Source organism: Pempheris klunzingeri, chromosome 17 (assembly GCF_042242105.1).
Source record: "Pempheris klunzingeri isolate RE-2024b chromosome 17, fPemKlu1.hap1, whole genome shotgun sequence".
Classification (NCBI taxonomy): Eukaryota; Metazoa; Chordata; class Actinopteri; order Acropomatiformes; family Pempheridae; genus Pempheris; species Pempheris klunzingeri.
Window position 1 is genome coordinate 8,432,921 of NC_092028.1, and position 22,578 is coordinate 8,455,498.

The following is a 22,578-nucleotide window of genomic DNA, read 5'->3' on the forward strand; positions in this document are numbered from 1 at the left end:
TTATAAGCTAGACAATGAAAGTCCCGATGTCATCTGTAAGAATGGCAACAGTTTTTCCAGTTGAAGGAATCACTGTATCCTATCACCTGATCTCTGCACAACCCATGTGCCACAGCCTGAATTAATAGGTCACTATTTGATGTTAAAATCTCTAATGGCAGGAAGAATGCGTGTTGCTCTGAAGACACCTGAGGTTCAAGAGAGTGTAAAAATGTAACTGTTACTATTATTATTATTATTATTATACAGATTTAATGTTGTAACTGGTTGTAAGTGTTCATCTGCAAAGAAACCAGTGGCTGTAGCTAAGTTTGACATTTTCACCTGAAACATAGTGGAGTAGAAGTTACTGAAGTAAAAGACAAGTACCCCTAACTTGCACTTTGTGTATTGCACCACTGGTTGAAATAAGAGGCAGTGATTTGGAACAGGAAGTGCTTCCCGGTGTCTTTGAAATGTTTCACACGGAGGGCTACATTTCTGGGTCCCTGTATGCCAACTGGATGGTTACCAACAATTTTGGACTTTGTGTAGCAGTACTGTTCCCTGACAAGATCCAATGGGAACATTTTACTCCATGCCTCAAAAATCTAAGTTAAATACCTGCCATTCAAAAACCAGTTTGAGTTCAGTGTTTCCGTGCATACATATATTTTTTCCCGGCTGAATTTTGACCGAGATCAGGTGATAACTCACAATGTAACTCTAATTTTATTTATGGCCATGTGTTGGATGGTGGGAAGGATGGAAGAAGAAAAAGAAGTTCAGATGGCATTTTCATTATATATAGATTTTTTTTTTTTTACATTTTAGTGTCAGTTTAGTGTTTTAGTTAATTACATGCTTCAGCTTATCGTACACAGTTGTGCTTTACTGCTGTTGACTGAAAGTGCTGAAGATGCTCAGAAGTGGACTGTTGCTATGTGGTGTACATTTTCACTGCCTTGGCATTATTCTTACTATCACTTAACAAGTTTTATTTTTCTGAAAACCTTTTTTAAACACTTGGGGAATGTGAAAGGGATAAGAGGCTCCTTCCTTATGTGACTTTGCTCTAATAAATGTGCTTATTTTGAGAGCAAAGACAAACAGCAGTAACTAGTTTATTAGCAAGGTCAAAGGCCGTGATCAAGATTTTTGAATGGTACAAAGCAACACAGTCCACTGCTGGGCCAGTGGTACGGGGGGGGGCTTTAATAAGGTGTTTTCCCCGCCTCACTTTCTCCCACTCACAATGACTAATCTCTGGTTTTAAAGCTACGGCATTTAAGGAACACAAATGTGCCTGAATTCAAGTATTCATTCAGTAAAACAGTTTCAATGCAATTTAAATCAATGCAATTCCTAAGGGAAACCTTATTACTTAACATTTATTGTTTAACTGTCTTTTATATATGTGTGTTTGTGTTTTGATAAGAATGTACTACAGTTGCCTGATTAGTTAGCCTTCTGTTCGCATTGTCACAATATGTTCTCGTGTGCAGCGATTCTAGTGGTAAAATAAAAAGTCAACTTTTACTCCTTCATTGTGACACATGACAAACATATTTTATTCCCGTTTACCAAAAGATTCGCAGTCTAAGACGATCAGAAACAAAAGGCTAAAAAGTGTCTGGTTTTGTTAGTGTCGTTTTCTAACTTCTAATTTGAAATGTAACAAGATCACACCGCAGTGGCTTCGGTTTCTGTCTCAGGTTCAACTATTAGCGGCTCATTTCCCAAATTGTTGAGTGCACAGATCGCTCTAGTCGTGTCCGGGTGTTTGTTTGGCAAAACCAGAAACCAGTTTATCGCAATGAGACAGTGGAGGTCATGACATGTGACTAAATGTTTTATTGTAATCACAAAAAAACAAATCAACCGTATTACTTTCACATGCTCTCTCCTGCCTTCCATACTTGAATGATGTATATTTTTGTAAATCTGTTTAAGGAATACTGTAAACGGTCCCTTGATCTCCTTTTAATAAGGGCTTAGTATAATGTTGGAACCTCTTACTTACTCAATTACTGCAGTTTGCCTGCGTGAAAAACCGAAAAAGCCAGTCAAACCAACTCTGTGCCTCAGTCTACTCCACTGTACCTCAGACATTCTCATCACAGAATAAGTGATGGAGTCCGTGTCGTCTGGCTTTCAACAGTTTGAACAATGAGCCCCTCACTAAACAGCAGTAGCGCTAGCATTTAGCAGCAGCATTTTCGCTTTGCTTTGGGACTAAATGTTAACGTCGGTCTTTCTTATGTTTGGTCTACTTTTTTTTTTTTTTTTTTTTTTTAGACTGTTCTTGCTCCCGGTCACCTGTGATGCTTGAACATTTCCGATGAATTTGTGGGTAATGTAGTTTTGAATGATATCCCTTGTTTACTGACTTAACACTCCGAAAGCTTCTTATTATTGTTGTTTGTCTGTGGTTTTCATTCAAAGGGTTATTTAAATGTCAATTGTGGAATTTGTGCTGAAGGCCTTTTACAGTTATATGGAATAAAATATTTACTGACCCTCCAGTGCATCTGCGTGTGATGTGTATTTATCAGAGAATGTAATTATTGGTAATATGTCGAACTGTAACTGTACAAAAGTGTATGTATACTTTTTGCCTTACTGTGTTCCTCACCATGGGCTTTTGCAGAATCCTCGTAGCTATCTTGTTTTTCCTTGGATGGCAGGAGTGGGCTTTCCATACTCCACAGAACTTCGCGCGCAACCCTCGTGGGTCATACACGCTCATCCCACGCGTGAGCAGCAAACATCAGCAGCACAATTAGACATATTTCTCATTTAGGTGAAAATATGACTGCAGTGCACTGCTGCCTCACAGCAAGAAGCTTCCAGGTTGGAACATGGGGCCTTTCTGTGTGGAGTTTGCACATTCTCCCTGTTCTCTCCCTGTTCTCTCCCCGTTCTCCGGCTTCCTCCCACAGCCCAAAGACATGCAGGTGAATTGGTGACTCTGAATGATCTCTAGGTGTGAGTGTCAGTGCTTGTCTGTCTCTGTGTCGGCCCTGACAGAACCCTGGCTCTTGCCTAAAGCTAGCTGGGATCGGCTCCAGCTCCCTGATAATGGATGGCTGCAGTGGGTGGCAGAAAGATGCATGATCTGCTTTGATGATCTCAAAGATGCAGACAACACCTACTCGTGTGAACCGGATCACTTTAGTGAGAGACTCAGAGTGGCCGTTTACCGCCACTATTCAGTACCTGACCGATGCATTTTGGGTGTCTGCTTAACCCATATATGTCAAACTCAAGGCCCGCGGGCCACATCCGGCCCGCGAGATAATTTCATGTGACTATTAAGAATGGCTAGTCGGTAAACAGCACTCCCACCTCTAATACTACAAATCCCACAATGCACTGAACAGCTGCCGCGCTAGTCAGGACCCGTGCAGCAGCCCCTGCTCCTGCAGGTATAATGACACCGATCAGCGCTGTTATAGTGACACTTATGGCGCGTTTCCACTAGTACCTACTCCGAGTAGAGCTGAGTAGGTACTAGTGGAAACGCGTCATTAAGCTAGCCCCCCCCAAAAAATAATCGGCTAAACGAAAAGTGGACTTTGAGAACAGGGACTTTCAAAGCAGGTGGGGGGCGGAGTTTTACCTGTTTGTCGATATCGGAGGTAAACCTGTGTGTAAAGAATATAAATATAAGAAGATACTATGAGACAAAACATGAGGACAGTACAAAAAAAAAAATGATTTAAAATTCTATTTATTTTATTGAGGAAAAGTTGTTTGTAGTTTGGCTGTTTACATACATATTTTTGGATAAAATATATATTATTATTATTATTATATTATATTATATACTATAATAAAAGAGTCACTTTTAGAGTCTTCACGAAATGTTTGGCCCGCGACTAAGACCATGTTTTAAATTTTGGCCCTTTCTTTGATTCATTCTTTCATCCATTCAAGGGTACAGCTGTGTTGGGATATTTCCAGAATATGCCAAAAGTCTGTGTCACTTATTGGTTCCTGTGGGTCGAACCGTGTAACAGTGGACGCTCGGGGGCTTTCAGTAATCTACAGGGCGGAGGTCCGGCCACAAGTCCACAACTTTCCAGTTACTTTTTAATCACCCTACACGAACCCAGCTCTCAATTAGGAAACTCCGGAGCTGACCTCACACGTCACCAGGAGGAGGAGGAGGAGGGGGAGGGGAAGGAGGAGGAGATAATGCCTGTTGAAAAGTGAAAGTAAAACCGTGACATGGAGCATTAGTGCAGCCCCGGACCACAGCACGCCAACACCTCCGCACGGTAGGCTCAGTCATTCTCTCTGCTGCTGATGCGACGTTCCCCTCCGGCTGCTCTCTGAGGCACACGCGTGAACCCTCCGACCTGTGGGACTGCTGTGACACTTTCAGGCGGTAAGTGCGCTCCTCAGCTTGGCCTCATGCTGCCCCTCCCTCCAAGCAATTAGGGCTGCGGTGACTGGGATTCTCTGGGCGTACCAGTCAGCAGCCTGCAGAGGGGGTGCTGGGGGGTGTCATATGTGCAGAGGGGTGGTGGTGGTGGTGGTGGTGTGGGGGGGGTGTTGGACTACTTAAGAGACATAGGTGACAGAAATCTTGGATGTTTATCTGCATTGTCACCAGGGGACACCTGAAAAGGAAATTCTGTGCATATGCTTGCATTTTCCAAGCTACAGCATGGGTCCTCTCTGGAGGTCCATCATGGCATCCTGGTCTAACAGTCAGACAGGGATTGACATTGAAAGCCCAATATTAGATATTGAATGGAGTTTGCTACAGACTTGAATCATTCACTCAAGTTTTTCATAATCATTCTGCCAAAATGGAGGATCTTCTGCTAAAAAGAACACCTGTTGCGTCTTTAGGAGCCAAATAAAAGAAAATACACACAAAAAAAAAGGGGCGGAATTCTATTTCAGCACATGACAAAGTCTGTCCTCCTCTGGAGTGACGTTAAACCTGTCGCTCTCTGCGGCTGCTCGTAGCTGTGCACTGAGGGATTGCTTCACTTTGCTTCACTACAGCTGCTCTTAATGAAAAGTTCCCAGTGTTTGCACACACCATATATCCACAGACCATTTCTCTCCATCTACGAGGAGCATTTTGTCCCAAATCTGTGGAATGGCACCTTGTGCTCAGTTGAAGCATTCAGGTGATGAACACGTTGATTCATCAATAGTTATAATCCAGCAATATTAAATCTATTATTTTGTAATGAAATAAAATGCTGCATAATGGGTACTTTTGGCACTATTTTGAGTGTAATACTTTCACTTTCACTTAAGTAGCATTTTTAATGGAGGACTTTTACTTGTAATAGAGTATTTCCACTCTTCTCTTAATGTTCTAAGAACTTCCTCTGCCGCATTGCATCAGCTACAGTGGTTGATAATGGCTTCAACATCGCTGATGTCACTCAGAGCTTGTTGTTGCCTCTTCCTCCCCACCAGCTTTCATCGCCTCTCCTCTCACTTTCCTTTTTAAAATAATCAGCTGTACGCTGCATCCTTTTGGGAACGCTGTAACACCTAGCTTAAATGGATTGTTTCATAAAGTTGTACACCACTACTAACTAGTAGTGCAGTGGCTTTGTGGTGAACAAGAGGGGCCTCATCTTGTTCATCAGGCAACACGTGTGTTTATTGTGTATTCAGTGTGTGATTGTGAGTGTGTAGACGTGAATACAGTCTCAGATTGAAACCAGTGGTTATTTGTGTCCTCTTGGTCTCAAATCAGACGATGGTGCTGCAGCTAATTTCAGGTGTGTCTGGTCTGTTGTCCACTTTCTTCACCCTCCACGTCCACATGGCTAATTACAAAGAGCAGTGGTGGAACAAAACTAATCTGGAGGCGTGCATTGGGTCCTCTTGTCCATTTTAGAACCAATGATGAAACCGGGCAAAACCGTTTTCTGTCAGGATGAGAGTGCCCCATCACACAGAGTGGTTTAATGAGTATGAAAATGATGTGGATCGTATAATGTGGCCTTTGCTGCCACCAGAGCAGTGGAGAATGTGTGCCGAGAAGCACTGAAGCAGTTCTGGAGGTGTTTTTTTTTCTCTTAAATTTGTCATCTGTTACTTACTTACTCGCTACCACCTGAGGTCAGGTCTCAATCATGTCAGTTTTGTGACATGATGTTGACACAGCCAAATGTAGCTCTGTAACATGCCTTTCCCCTGCTCCCTGTTTTGTTTTCCCCAGTGTGAGTCTGGACAGTCACAGGGGCAGCAATGACATCATGGAAACTTGGGACCCTCCTGTTTATGTTGGTAAGTGTTGCCCGTGCAGCGTTCCCTGTAAACCAGACTACACAGCTTAGTGTTCAGTGTTTGCACGAGTTGTTACGCTACGATATAAGGTATCGTTATGTATTTCTGACAAGCTTCCTTCCAATCTGTAGGTGTTCCTGAGCACGATAGACCTGTCGAAACAGGGCTGCCGAGATTACTTTGAAGTGGATAAATGGGTACATGTTCATCTTTTCTTTTATTTTTTCATAAAAAATATAAAAAACATAAAAACGGGTCACAAAAAGACTCGGGTCATTTCTCGGGCATTACAGTTCTTAGTGAGCATTCCTTAGAAAGGAGTAAATACTGTATTTCTTGGGGGACTGTCCTCAGCTGCAGAGCTGGTGCATTAGTGAATATTTTGCAGCAGAATAGAATAGAATAGAATAGAAAGCCTTTATTGTCATTGTACTGGGTACAGCGAGATTAAAAGGGCAGCTCTTTAAGGGTGCTTTATGTGAGGTTTGTCCAAAAAGAAAGCCATGGCATCATGACACCCAGTGCAATGGTTTTTAATGGTTTGATTAATTGGCTCACCTGCCTTGACTCACATATGAACTTAACCCTTTGAGGGTCTTCAGCACTTTCTAGTGTGTTATGTTTTGTATTTTTAGCATATTTTATCAGTTTTTCATGCATATTGCTTATAATTTTGCAAGATGGTGAATTTTTCAGAGTTCTCAATTTTTTTCATGTATTTTTTGTGTATTTTAGACCATAAAATGATGCGCATCATGACAAAAACATGGCAATTTAAGGGTTAATTTTTTAAAAAACTAATTAAAATTTGATATGTATGATTAGGGCTGATGCTGGTCTAAAAAACTATTTAAAAAAAATTTTAAAAAAAGAAAGATTTTTAACATTTTTATGGCTTGTTTTTATGCATACACATTTATGTGTGTAAGGATCTTTAACGTGATTATTTCTGAGGACCTTCAAGGGGTTAAGTGACATCCCATTCTTAATCCATAGACCCTCAACCCGATAGAACACCTTTGGGATGAATTAGAGTGGAGACTGAGAGCCAGGCCTTCTCGTCCAACATCAGTGTGCTTCTGGAGGAATGGTCAAAAATTCCCATAAACACACTCCTAAACCTTGTGGAAAGCCTTCCCAGAAGAGTTGAAGCTGTTATAGCTGCAAAGGGTGGACCAACGTCATATTAAACCCTATGGATTAAGAATGGGATGTCACTTTAGTTCATATGCGAGTCAAGGCAGGTGAGCCAATACTTTTGGCAATATAGTGTAGTTATATGGTGCAGAGCGTGTGAGACACATAAATACTTGTTGGTAGTAGGATGCTTTCATTCCTCTTCTTTCTGTGGGATTGGCTGACAATAAGAAAAATCTAGAATATCACAAGACACAAAGCAGGGTTATGCTGTCATAAAACTTGTACCTCAGTGTAATAGTTATAGCAGCTTCCTTGCCATATAGAAATATCCTTGTTTTGTTGTTTTCTAGTGTAGTTGTTGAATTATTATTATCACTTTCTGAAGCCGAAAAACAAAAATCATTCATTTAATAAGTAGTTCATATTTTGGGACCCTCTACGGACCCCTGGCAGACTGTGGAACCGCTCCACAGCATTTCACTATAATCAGGAACATAGTTAAAATAATAAACGGGCGATTTACACTTAATAGTATCTATTGTTTGTCTGCTTCTCTGTTCCTCTCGCTAGGCGTCAAACCTTACAGACGTCATCTATCTCGTAAAAACAAAGGATTACAAGGTAACTTCCTGATCCGTTGAGAGTCTATGTGAATAAATGTAAATGCATTTTTGTTCCAGGACTGTACTGAGTTGCATTTTGATTAAGTTGCTCTTTTCCCAATACAGGACACAATCGAATGCACTGTAGAGAAGGAGTACCTAGAGTATGAAACGATGAGTCACATCCTGTACCAATGCTACGATAGAAAAGTGAGTAAGCATTTTCACTTTCTCCACCTTGGCTTCATGTGATGGCTTGTGAAAGTCTAGCTCGTCACAGTGGACTTGAACCAATCACAGCAATCAGAGCAATCCGAACAGAGGAAGACGGCCTTATCAAACAGAGAGTTTAAAAGAGAAACTGGAAAGAAATCACAGTCGAATATCAGCAGTGTTTCCCTAAGGAGAAGCAGCATGGATAATGGATGGAATGGATAATTCATGTTCATGTTTATGCGACATTATATAACGGCACAATCATGATTGGGGTGATCGAAGCGCTGACTTGATTTTTCTCCTAAATGTGTCGTAGTGGTTCGATAGGTTGTGTTTGTAGATTCACCACGAAAGCAGGACTTGCTATGAGTGGCTATGTTATATGTTGCTAATAATTTAGCCTTCTGCTAACTTTAGCCAATTTCAGTCAATGTTTATGTCGCTAACACTGGCTAATGGTAGCGCATGGAATCACAGTATAACATCTCAAAGAGCTGCATAGGTCCACACGTCTGCCTCCTTTTCCGAGGGCCAAACTAATGAATTATTGTATCTCATCAACCTCTTGTTCACAGACGAAGGTTGAGCATGTCAGTGAAAAGTGTGATGGGGATCGTATGAGCACCTCAATCCATTTCTATCTCTTCATGTGCTTGGTGGCCAAAGATTTGAACTTCAGCTCTGCAGGTATCACACACACACACACACACACACACACACACACACACACATTCAGTGTTGACTATTCTGGCACTCTGGCTTAGCAAGTAGCTAACTTTAAAAAACAATGTGTCCATAAATTCATTTAAATTAACACACACAACAACACAAGATTAATGTCCAATTCTGACTATAATTATTGTTCATAATTGTGGTAAAATCATCACCAAAGCTGAATACTAAAGCTGTTTCTGTTCTTTCTTTATTGCATCACAGGCTGTGAGTATGGTGAGTACACATGCTGCACTGTAAGTGTTGGTATGCGTAATGTGTGATGTACATGTTGTGTGTGTGTCTGCCTGCCTGGGCATGTGACAGTCCTGCCACCAAAGAACACAGTCAATGTTTTCTGTTCTGTCAATCTTTTTAATTTTCACTGAATCACAATCATTATTTTACGATATTTTGGTTTTACAGTTCATGAGCCACGCTGATGTAATATTGATCTATCTTTTTTAGAGACTGCATGTCAGCTGTATTCAGAAAAAGCATCTACTGGTAAGTCACACCCTTCATTTAGAAGTGCTTAAGAGGTGCATGCTGATGCTCTGTATCTAAAATCCCTAATGCACCAGTCCCCGTGCTTGCTGTCGCTTAATTGTAGTTCTCCAACTCCCCACCCAGCCTATTCGCTCAGAGAACCATGGATGCATGTGTAACTTTTCTTCATCGTAATATCTGCATTTTTAGAAACACATACATACAGAGCTGTGCAAAGGTTTTAGGCAGGAGTGAAGAAATGCTGTAAAGTGAGAATGCTGTCAAAAATATAACATTTAATTGCAATTTAAATGCAAAGTGAGCCAACTGAAGAAAAATCTGAATCAAATCAATATTTGGGTGTTGACCTTTGGCCTTCTTTGGACTGTGGGAGGAAGCCAGAGTATCAGAAACTACAAAGCCATGTGGCATAGTCTGCTATGGTAACACTGAGACATGGCACACAAGAATGACAGACATTAAAATACAGTATATGTTTCATGTACCTTTTGATTACTGATATTACTAATTCCATCAATATCCCTGCTTCTTCTTACTGATACTAGAATGCATATTGCTTTTAGTACCTATGAAGCCCATATTATAATATTTTATCACTGACCGACTCCAGGTTTAGATCAGACAACGTTGCCGCCACCACAGCCGGCAACAACAACTGTAATGCAGCAACTGCCAACAACAACGGCAGCAACAACAACAACAACAACAGCATTGCCACTAAAAGCAACCACACTTCCACCACCAACAACAGTCACACAGAGTGCCGTTAATGGAAGCAATGGTAAGCAATGTGCATTGAACTTTATATAATTAGATGTTGGCTCCTTATACACTACTCACAAAAAGTTAGGGATATTCGGCTTTCAGGTGAAATTTCAGGATGAACCTAAAATGCATTCTAAACTTTCCAGGTGAACTTAATGTGACCTTCTCTAAACCTTTGAATGCACATGTCCAACTGTTCAGTGTTTCAGTACTTTTTGCACAAGTTGCTGCTCTCTAACAAGAAGCTTAACAGCAACATTCACAACAGGTTTGATCCATGAATCGACCAATACATTTCCTGCTTCAGTTAGAGTTGGTATTTAAACAGTCCTCCTCATCATGCTGTTCACATTCTGACATCATGAGACCAAGACGACACCTAACAATTGATCAACAGCACCTCGCCATTGCGAGGCCTCAAACAGGAAGTCCTCAGACGGAGGTGTTCACTGAGCTTAGAGGGTCACAGAGTGTCATCAGGAGGTTCTAACAGTGATACAGAGTGACTGGAAGAGTCACAGAAAGGAGAGGAGTGGACGTCCTTTGGCCACATCCCAATTTATTGAGACACTGGAAATTTTTTGTTGTGGTATACCCACCACTGTTGTTAGATTTTCTTTCAATAAATTGTTTAAGATGAATAAAATTACCATTGCATGCTTCTACTTAAATGCCCTACTTTCATGATATAATATCACTGTAGCATTCACTTTTTACATTTTCCATATATTTCACCTGAAAGTCGAATATCCCTAACTTTTTGTGAGTAGTGTACCTTAGCGATGGGATATACTTATGGAATCAGATTTGTTTCAAAAGTTTCAAGCAAAACTTATTAAAAGTCAATCAAAATAAATGGATTTGAGAGAGAAAAAAATGAACTCAAGCAGAAAAAGTAAAGTAAATAAAGTTTTTTAAAAAACTACATACAGTGATTAGTACTTACTTTAATCTTGAAGCAGTTGCTTGTATGCCCCCCTATGCTTCCTCTTCATGCATGCCTTGCATGGCGAATGAAAGATTCTTTCTCCCGCTTGGTGATTAGAAAAAGTTCAAAAAACTTTATAGATCCCCAGGAGTCAATTCAAGCAAACAGGGGAACAACCTCCGGGTCACAGCCGTGTCGCTCAAAAACTCAACAGCCAATAGGAACGCGCCCTTGAAAGAGCCCGCCCACGTGATAACTCAAACAAAGAATCTGGCAGCGCAAACGAAAAAGCCAGAAGCGTAACCAAAAGAGAGAGAGGGCGAGAGCAAAACTACATCCTTGAACATTTGTTTATTTGTTTTCAAGAGACATTTTTTATTTTGAAGGTTATAATTTTTTGCTTGAGTTCATTTTTTTCTCTCTCAAATCCATTTATTTTGATTGACTTTTAATAAGTTTTGCTTGAAACTTTTGAAACAAATCTGATTCCATATATACTCCTATTACTGATTTCATTTTCAGAAAACCTTCCCGTCAAGACATTCTTGATTAGTGCTGAAGGTAATTGGAGGTTACCATAGCAATAATTTTAACACCATTGTGACACAATTTTACAGTCCTGAATGCTTTCCATAGAGATGCCGAGGGAAGCTTAGGGCTGTACTTTGCTCTTCATTCGAAGTGAGAAAGCTAATCAGAAAAGCTACCAAGCCACTCATCATCCTGGAAGTCTTTTGTCTCATGAAACAGAAACATAGAATTGGAAAACAGTCCAGATAGCGCAGACATCTTTGTGCAGCTTGTCCAAAAAGATCTCCAGTGCGCTGTCTAGTTCGGTACTCAAAAACAAACTTAAGTTGCACAAAGGTGCGATTTGCGAACATCGTAAATGTTTTAACCCTAACATCATGTTTTGGTTTCACAACACTGAGGACTAACAGGTTGGTTTGGCAAATGCCCATCTGGTTAACTTTTACACCACCAATAGAGAGCACTTGGAGGAGAACACAAGATTTGTCACCAGTCTGTTGAAGCTGCATGGGCCCTGCCTTTGACAGTATGTGCTGCATGCAGCAAAGTAAATTGCACTTTTGGTGAGAATGCCCGGTTGCTCCTCATGATTCCTTCATAATAATATCATTTCAATATCGTGTATATATGCTATACTAATATAGAAGAGTCAAAACTGTTTTCTTGGTTCAGTGCAATAATAGTGAAATCTCCATCCATCCATTGTTTATACCAGTTCTCCTTAAGGGTCTCAGGGGGGCTGGAGGCGTCTCTTCCCCCTGTGTATTAGAACAATGAAAGAAATAACTAAATAGATGTTCATAATCGTTCTGATTTAAAGTTGTTTTTTTTTTTCATCTTTCCAAAGGCCAAAGTTCAGCAGCTATGGATGTAAAAACAGGTACGCTTTCCCCTTTCATCAAAATTTGTATATAAGCTGGTGTCTAACAAATATCAGGGGCAGAGAGTTGAGCTTTTAAAATGCCAGAGAGCTAAGAAGTCTTCACTACATTTTATGATCCAAAGAATTTTTTTATTTAGTTTTTTTTTTTTAATGAATAAATCAATTAAACATTCAATTTATCACTGGTTTAATAGAACACCCATGCCTATGTCATTTAACTTACTTTCACAGCCGTTAATTTTATTTGCTGGGTTAGAGTTCCAGTTCTCATAAAGTCAATGAAAAACAGCAAACATCCTATGACAGACATGATTTACCATAACCATTGCACCTTTCTCCTCTGTATTAGCACACAGCACAAAGAACACGGCTGAGCTGTTTTCCCTTTATTACAATTTGCAGATTTGTGTTGGCAGAAGTATTCCAGAGACACAAATCTGCTCAGCAAGCAGAAATAATGATTAGTTGAGTCAAACCACACCAAGATGGCACCACTAAATAAATCACATATTTACTCTGCTGATTTAGATTATCTGTTGTGATAGATCCATGTGCTGTAGTAGTAGCTCTGTTGTAATGTGTTTAACGTTGATGGAAAATGTCTCTGGTCTCTCCTTAACTAGACACCTTAACCGTGACAGTGTTAACGATGTCGCTGATGCTCAATGGTGTCCTGTCGGTGGCTTTTTACCTGTACGTGAGTCACCAAAGGAGGGAGGGCAGGAGACAGCCGATGGTGAGTGTGAGCAAAATCTTGTTTCTCATAGTGCTTCATTTAGGCAACAACCTGTGAGTCAACAGGTACACGGTTTGCATTGTCAGCATAAAAGTCAAGGATATTTAAGTCATATCTCTTGTCATTTGAAAGTGAAAGCTAGTTGGTAGATTAAAAACACCCCTAAAAATCTTGTCAATGCAGACCTCCAGTGGTTTAACTTTTCACCTTGCTGCAGGGAGGTGCAGGTGTAGGACCAGGACCTGGTGACATCACCATTAGGCGTGGTGACTGTTTGAGCAGACCATTGCCAGCAGTGATGTAGGGCGTGTCAGAGTTAGAGCCAGAGAGGGCAGGGACACACTGCTGTTCAATCTGCTCTTCAGTCGGTCTTCAATTTTTAAATCTCATTAGCACCAAGTAGCATCCAAAATCATTTTGGTTCATTTCTTTTTCAGAATGTGTCAAATGAAGCCCCACCAGGAGCTCAGCCATTGATGGAGATGGAGGTACTGCGGTAGATATTTTTTCACTCATTGTAAAAAATAAACTGTCTATGTGCTCTTCTCTTGTTCTTAGTCAGGACTTCCCACTAGGCCTTCATCTTGTCAACAGACTTACTTTTTCTGTGCTATTTTAGTCACAAATGTCTAATTGATGATTCATGGAGCTCCTCTTCATTTGATCCCCATTTTTATTTGGACTGGTCATGAACTACTGAGGATGATTCATTCTAATGCAGCAGGGTGCATTCAAAGAGGAAACTGCTACTTGACAAAAAGGTGACATTTCACAATGCAACGTGCAACAATACTTCCTCTTAACAGTCCCACTTCCTCCCAATATATAATAGATAGATAGATAGATAGATAGATAGATAGAAATACTTTATTGGTCCCTGAGGGGAAATTCTGGTGCTACAGCAGCAAAAGAGCAAAACCGAGTAAAAGTGACCACCACCATGAATACAACAATAAATAAGCAGATAAATTGATAAAAAGATTAAAACCAAAGTGCAAGTCAAATTAAATAAACTAAAAACTATAGTGCACGTTAAAGAACAGAAGTACATTTTTGTTAAATAGCAGAGGGTGCTGAAAGCTCTCTGCCAGCCAGAGTTGACTTGTTAAAAAGTGTTATGGCAGTTGGCAGAAAAGATTTTCTGTATCTGTTCTTGTGACAGTGGAGCTGAACCAGCCTGTTTGAGAAGCTGCTCCGCTGTCTATCCAGTAGTGGGTAAAGTGGGTGGTCAGGATTGTCCAGAATGGACAAAAGTTTGTTCATGGTCCTCCTTTCCACCACCACTTCAAAAGTGTCCGGTTTGCAGCCAATCACAGAGCCGGCCTTCTTAATCAGTTTGTTTAGTCTGTTGATGTCGCCGGCTCTGATGCTGCTCCCCCAACAGACCACTGCCCAGTAGGGGTGGGTGTATCGATCTAAATATCGATAGTATCGATACCAAGGTGAGTATTGGTATCGGATTGATACTAGCGCGATGAGATCGATACTGCAGTTTCTCTTAGCCCCTCCCCCTCCCTGGCTGCTGGCAGAGCCAGAGAGAAAGACTTATTTTACTACAGTGGAAAAGGACACTGCCAAATGTAATGTGTGCAATAAAGTGATCCGCCACTGTGGAAACACAACAAACTTACATAAACACATAAAAGCAGCTCACCCTCGAGAGAGCTCCGAGCTGCAAGTCTAGTTGAGGAAGGGGGGGGGGGGTCCCGACACAGAGACAGAGCTCCCTGGCAGAGGCTTTTCAGCCAAAAAATCAAGAATATCCAGGTAATCCGTTTTTCACAGTGTAATTGGTGATCAGTTTTAGCAGCAGACTGGTTAAATTGTTATCATGTATTCAGCCAGTTGAAAAAAATCTCAATTGTTTTACTGGAACCCAAAAATATAGCTAGCCATATAAAGATAGGCTCTATACCTCAAACCTGAAATATGAATATGGCTGAATATAATAACCCTTTTGTGTTAACTGTTGAAGGAAAAATAGTATTCCTATTTAGGCTATATGCAGATTACAGTTACAGACTTAATCATCTTAATCAAGAAGAATTATTTTATTATTTTTATACTGTTACATTTTTTTCTATTGTTGTAGTTAGTTAATAAAAAAGCATTTTTATTGCCTAAAATCTTTGTGCTGTGTTTTACCATAATCATAATCATAATCAACTCACTCAAGGCAAAATCACAAAATTATTCAATGATCATGACGTTCAAGTAAAAAGTATCGGTATCGGCGATACTAGCCCTGTATTTACGGATCGACACCAAAATTCCCAGTATCGCCCCCCCCTACTGCCCAGTACAGGGTGCTGGCTACAACAGACTGGTAGAATATCTCCAACATCTTGCTGCACATGTTGAAGGATCTGAGGTTCCTCAGGAAGTAGAGGAGGTAATGACATTCAAGCTCATACAAAAACTATATAACTTCCCAGTACTTATCTTAGGCCCTGAGGCTTCCTTTTTTGAAAGCGACACATTGAATATGAATACAATAGAATAGTAGCACAACATGGCAAATATTGAGCTCCTGTTAAGTGTGGCTCAAAGCCAGAGTTTGTGTTTAATCAAGATTGCATTGTCTTTCACTCACTTCCTTAATTAACTGGAGAGCTGATGCCTTTTTGGTGAGGTAGTCAGCACGTTGTGTGTTTGTGCAATACCATAGGACACATTCAACCTTTTGGGTTTGGATACGTTCTTTGATGCTGCTTTTTTCTCGGTGGAGTGTTTTTCTCAGTGACTCTCTTTGTGGACTTAACTCCATCAGTTAATAATTGTCTGCGGTGCAGGTTATTGGTGTAGCATGTTCAACGTCAACAGCAGTCAGTTCAGAAGAGTGAAGATCCAGAATGATAGTTTTATTAGTTCCATCAGACTTTGCCAATGTCTCACCAGCAAACGTGCGCCACACAGTTTTCTTGACTCTCTTTGACGGCCAAGAAAAAGCTGTGATTTTTCCATCTTCCCCATTAGAACTGTTAGGTGTCTTCCTCGAGTGCCTCCATCAGAAAGATTTCCAAATGAGGCAACGCAGCACGGACTCTGTCTATGTATTGGAACACAGATCTGACATGAGGTATTACTGTTATAGAGGAAGTAATACCTCACCCCCCTCCCCTTATGACGCCATCCACATGGCAGGCAAATACCCCAAGTACCAGTGCAGTCACCTTTCTCCTCTTGCTCTCAGCATTATTTTCTTTCCCCTGTTGTACCTGTATAATGAAGCGCCCGCTAGACCATAAACACGCTTGTTGAGTTTCCATGATGTCGTTTCACAGTCAGCCTCAGGAGGATGTAGATGGTAAATGGTCTGTATTTGTATAGCGTCTTTATAGTTATTTCAACTACTCAAAGCGCTTTACATGACATCCTCATTCACCCATTCACACATCAATCATACAGGAGAAATGTAATTTGGAGGAGACTATTCTTTCATACTCATTCACACTCTGAAGCCATGCTTCAGGAGCAAGTTGGGGTTCAGTGTCTTGCTCAAGGACACTTCGACATGTTGACCCATAGGAGCTGGGGATCGAACCCCCGACCTTCTGATTGAGGGACGACCCACTCTACCACTGAGCCACAGCCGCCCCTAGATGTCATGTGATATATCCACAAAATGAAGTTTGATGCAGGTGGGAGTCTTTTTGCAGCTCTGACACTCTGAACCCCTCAAGCCCTCCAGCCAGTGAGTGTCTCTTTGAGAGCAGTGCCTGTGACCCTAGTGGGCTCAGTGTGAAGCAGATTGAACCCTTTTTGGTATTGACCTGCAGCCCTGCCTGCCCACCCAAGACTCTGGACCACTGTGTCTCTGTGTTATAATTAGTGCGTCTGTGCCCTGCGTCTTATTTTCAATCTATCTCCACACCACCACTGCACCCTCTTGACCGATGAACTATTTTTGTTACCCACTGCTGCTTGTAACGTTGTAAATTTTCCCGTCATGGGACTAATAAAGGTATAGCTTATCTTATCACACTTTGTTGTCCATTTCATATTTCTCATCTGTGTGAAGTAGTTCAGGTTTCTCCATACAGAAGCAAATGTACTCTTTTTGGCCTCACCCCATCTCCAAATGTCCCTTCTAAATGTGTCATTGCCTATACCAGTCTACTGGCCAGGCGTCCCATCCTTCTAAGATGGAAACATGCTTCTCCTCCAACACATAACAGGATACAGGAAATCTCATTAAGCTTGAGAAAATTCAATATTTTTAATTTATTTGAGCATTATTACTTGATTAAGCTGTGTTTTTTGTTTTGTCTTTTGTTATCTTGGCCAATGGAGGGGGTGGGATGGGGGTAAGATTGGGGGAGAAACATAAGTTTTAGCTGTCGTTATCCACAGAGGTCCCACTGTGATGACCAGAGCTTATAAAGTCAAGTTTTACAGGTCAGTTGAATGCAACTGCTCTGTCATTTTCCATATCCAGTGCTGTCCCTGCTTCATAGAGGCTTTGCTCAAAAGCAGTGAAATGTTAGCTGGGACTACTCCAGTTATAATATGATGCGTAGCCTTAAATCCCTTATCTCGTGCAGCTGTCGTACTATTCCTGTCCACAGAGTAATGTTACACTACACACACACAATCTGATTTCCTGACTTGAGTCACTTTGATTTGCTGTGTGAACAGTCCTTTGCCCAGGAATTAGTTCTGCAGCTTTGCCTGTCCAGCAGGTTTGCTCCAGTGGGTGGTGTCTGTTTTTGATCATTTTGGGGCCATGCTTGCATTTGCTTACTTTGCTTAAATTCCATAACACTGGTCCAAATTGTGACTTCATTCTTCTTTCATATGCCCTCCCTTTGTCAAAGCTTGGCAGGTGTCTGTAGCTGTTAAACATGATCTGCTTCCTGTTACTCCACAGAAATACAACCATTTCAAAGGTTACTACTACTACTACTTTATTGGCTACAGACATGCTTCATGTGCAGCAACGACAACGCCTCCTGTTTTTTCACAATAAGAGCCCCCACTTCCTCCTAATACATAATAACATGCAAGCTCTCTTACAGGCAGTGACTTGGCCAACTGGATAGAATTTAACCAGTAGAAGCATATTAACAGAATCTACCTGGGGGGTGATGTTTGACCAACTGTGTCACTGCTCTAGTTCAAAAGCATCATAACAGACACGTAAAGCTCCCACAAACTGCAATAAATTATTAACAGACACGAAATGATTTTTCTTTCCCATGATCAGAGAAAAATGACTTGATGGGAGAGAAAAATCTAAATGAGCAGTGTATATATTCACAAAGCAGCATCAGAACAACTCTTCCATGTGGTTATAGGCATTATTGTGAAACGAGTTTAATGTTAAGCTTCTAGTTTCTCTCACCAAAGACTGGTGATTTCTGATATTCTTATTTAACTGTTGCTTAGAGGTATCCACTGGTGCACTATGCCATATGGCATACAGGGACACATTATGCTGAACAGTGTCCGAGTTTTCCAATAATATCAAAGTTTTTAATGGCCGTCTGTCCTCGTCTGTCCCGACCTCCAACCCCCTCCACCAATTACCCATGCATGGTCCATTCATGAAACTCTGTGGTCATGTAGTATCCAAAGATTATGAACGTTCGGAATGAGGTTGTTTAACGCTAACAGAACTTTAATGTTTTAACAGCAATGGTTGCAGTCTGGAGCCCTGTATATCTGTCTTATCTGTATATATCTGTATATTATGTTGTAGCCTTTTGTAAGTAATTCTCAACCACCGCAGAGAGCTAGAATTGTGTTTGTGCACTGAAGCAGAAATGTTAATCTATCAGCTGTCAGTTCTGTAGTCAACATGTAAAGTAAATAACCTCCTAGGGGTCGTATTTAAGAGATAAGAACATAGACACCCACAGCCCCTGTTCCTGTTTAAAGCGTCCCATTGTGCTGCCGTTAGCCTTAACAGCATTGATCAAAATTAAACTGATGTTCAGCACTGTTCTCACTTTCAGAAGACCGCATCACTCTTGAATCTGCAAATGGGCATCAAAGAGAGGCCTCACATTTACCACCAGGAGATATGAGAAGGTAAAGTAAGTACTCAAACCCAGCATTCTCCAGCAGGGAAGCCCAACAGCTTTTCATTTTGTTATGGCACATGAGCAGAGAGAGCAACATTTGATTTTATTTTGACATTTGAAATACCTCAGCTTGGCGAGCAGAGTACACTTGTCTTGTTTGAGCCTGTTTGCTGTTCCTAATGAGGGGTCGATGAGAGTGCCATTACACAGATACAAACTGCCGACAGCTGCAAAGTTGGAAATGATATCTCAGTGGGCTTGGCAACAAATGAGAACCTATCACATTACATTGTGATGTGTTTGGTTTAATGCTATAAACGTCATATATATTCTGTAATGCAGGTTGAATATTTGGTGCTATATTTAGTGGTCTTTACTCTTTGTCATTTAGCTTAGTTTGTCATTGTGTCTTATTGAGAACTTAAGGTTTTACTGTACTAACTGGGGGCAGCATGGTGGTGCTGTGGTTAGCACTGTTGCCTCACAGCAAGAAGGTCCCGTGTTCGAATTCCAGGTTCCAGGTTCGAATCCCCGTTTCTGTGTGAAGTTTGCATGGTCTCCCCATGCTAGCGTGGGTTCTCCTCTTGCTTCCTCCAACAATCCAAAGACATGCACGTTAGGTTAATTGGCGACTCTAAATTGCCCATAGGGGTGAGTGTCTCTATATTTGTTGGCCCTGTGATTGGCTGGCGACCAGTCCTGGGTGTACAGGATTGGCTCCAGCTCTCCCACGACCCTGACGGATAAGAGGCATAGACAATGGATGGATGAACTAACTGGAAAAAAAAATAAGTTTAATTAAACTGTAACATCTACTCCTGATAGGGATACATTAGTGTATGTGTTAAAATGAAGTTCAAATACACACTCACTGCGAGCACGGCTGTGCTTAACTACAACCTCACAGACTGTTCTCTCTCTCTCTGTCTCTGTCATACAGCCAAAGACAAAGGATGAGGTTCATAGGAGGGTCATCTCTGCACTGTTTGGTAACAGGACAGGAGGATCAGCTCTAAGGTGAAGCTTCACTTCTAACGTGAAGAAGAGTGAGAGTGAACAAGTGGCAGTTCGCTCAGCTGTGCTGCAGTGTCCTATCAAGATGGACTATTGCATAACCCCACCATTAAGTCAAAGGGAAATTAAGTGTAACATCAGCCCCACTGTACAGAGTCAAGCTGATTGGGCTATTCACCTGGACAAAATGTTGAGGAATTTTACCGCAGAGATGCTGGTCTGGAGACTACTTAAATATGAATAATAATAATCTAAATATTTGATGTCAAAACCAAATGGTCCAATTGGTTTTATAATCACAGAAACAACAGAGCACAAATCATCATCAGCCTCAGATTATTTAATAGGTAATGAGACCGACGTCACAAGTACAGCAGCGTTGGCCAGAGCTCTCAGAGGTTTGTACAGCTGTTTGCTGCCACATTTCTTTTTCGTTTGGCTGCATGATGTGATATAGAAGTAACACTGCCATTAAGCAACCAGGACAGGTAAGACCTGACTGGGACATCTATATTTCTCAATAGGGAGGGAGTCTGTAAATGTGCAAGTGTTGCATTACTCATCTGTACAGCTGAATATATCAGATAGGAATAAAAAAAAATTATGGAGGGACTCGCCTTCATCGCTTCCTATTCAATACAGTCCAAGTGTATGCATGAAGAATAAACTGCACATTTTATGACTGTAACAGACTATTTTATGACTGTAACAGACTGTTTTATGACTGTAACAGACTATTTTATGACTGTAACAGACTGAGCAGCAGATGCATTCTTCTGGTTCCAATTAGACCTCCATGCATCTTCATACACATAGCAAGCATGATGTTGTGCATTTATATACAAGTCATCCAGTTTACTGTGGTTTTTAACTAACAATAGGACATCCAAATTGCATCTTTGCGTGTGCAGAGGTGTGGTTTTATACACACAGCTAGAATGAATGCGCGTGCTGCTTAGTGTTGAATGATAATGTACACACTGAAGTATGAGAAGGTGAGGAGGCAGAGCTGCCCTGGATGCAGTAATATATCATCTCTGGTTGAGATTAATCTCTGTGGGTGGAACCTATAAGTGAGCAGTGAGGCGATTAAGAAAAGTTCAAATTGGCCAGTTGCCGATCCTCCACTCTGAGCTTCCATCCACTGAGGTTTAACTCATCATCCCTTGTAATTGTTTGATGAGACCAGGATTATCTGCATGCAAGTCAGCAATGTACTGATAAAGATTCAAAGTTAATTTAATGAGAGTATTTATCATTTTGGCATCAGGTAGAGGTTTCATAGGTAAAGTGGATTGTACTGTCCTGTTGTGAATCTTAACCAGAACATCTAAGCTATGCCTGATCTCTGTATTAATGTTACCTCTGTGGCGTTTCTGTAATGTATGTATTCTGTAAAAATTCCATGCACACGTCTCTTGTGCGAAACTACTAAGGGGAGTCAGGCATTTTAAAGTTCTACACATAGCAGCTTCCATACGGTGACCTTGAGTGCCAGAAAGGCGCCTCTAAATAAAATTTATTATTATTATTATTATTATAAAGTGTATAAAGCATTACATTACTTAAATAAAGTCATTCTTGTCTAGTTTTCTTTGTTTGATGGTCATACATTTCCCCTTAAAATTACTAACAGTCGTTTTTGTGTTCCTCAATACAACTAATAGCATGGTATTTATAATTTGGATTATAATCTGACTATGTAGATAGTATAACTAAATCCAATATCCAGGCACAACACTGCACTGGACACTCGTTGCCATTAGTGATGACGGTGCCTGACCATGAAGGGCTTTTGGGCTTTTAAATTCTGTTCTGTACTTTACAACGAGCCAGTGCAGAGAAACCAATACGGGAGAGATATGATTTCTTTTCGTAGTTCTTGTCAGCACATGTGCAGCAGCATTGTGGACCAGCTGGAGCCTCTTCAGAGACATGTTAGGGCAGCCTGATAACGAGGCAATATTCCAACCTGGAAGTAACAAATGCATGGACTGGTTTTTCTGCATGTTTTTGAGACCAAATATGCCTGATTTTTGCAATCGAAGTTTGTTTTATGTTAGAGTTAGAGGATATATCCTCATCAAAGGTAACTCCCTGTTTCCTTACAGTGGTGCTGGACGCCAGGGTAATGCCATCCAGTGCAGCTATATCATTAGATGATGTTTCTAAGGTGTTTGGGGGCAAGGACAATAACTTTGCTTTTGTTTGAGTTTGGTAGCAGAAAACTGGTGGTCATCCAGTCTTTGTGTTCTTAGGGCATGCAT

The 22,578-nt window shown here is 40.9% G+C and overlaps 1 protein-coding gene across 1 annotated transcript; it reads left to right on the forward strand.

Annotated features, from left to right (window-relative positions):
* The first annotated feature begins 4,235 nt into the window (after positions 1-4,235).
* On the forward strand, positions 4,236-21,899 carry LOC139216315 (uncharacterized). Its single transcript, XM_070847408.1, has 13 exons — positions 4,236-4,372; positions 6,182-6,249; positions 6,381-6,446; positions 7,960-8,010; positions 8,118-8,201; positions 8,783-8,894; positions 9,387-9,425; positions 10,039-10,209; positions 12,500-12,532; positions 13,159-13,271; positions 13,709-13,759; positions 19,229-19,304; positions 20,238-21,899. Exons 2-12 carry the CDS (start codon positions 6,211-6,213, stop codon positions 19,298-19,300), a joined length of 831 nt encoding a protein of 276 aa, XP_070703509.1. The 5' UTR covers positions 4,236-4,372; positions 6,182-6,210; the 3' UTR covers positions 19,301-19,304; positions 20,238-21,899.
* Positions 21,900-22,578: the final 679 nt, after the last annotated feature.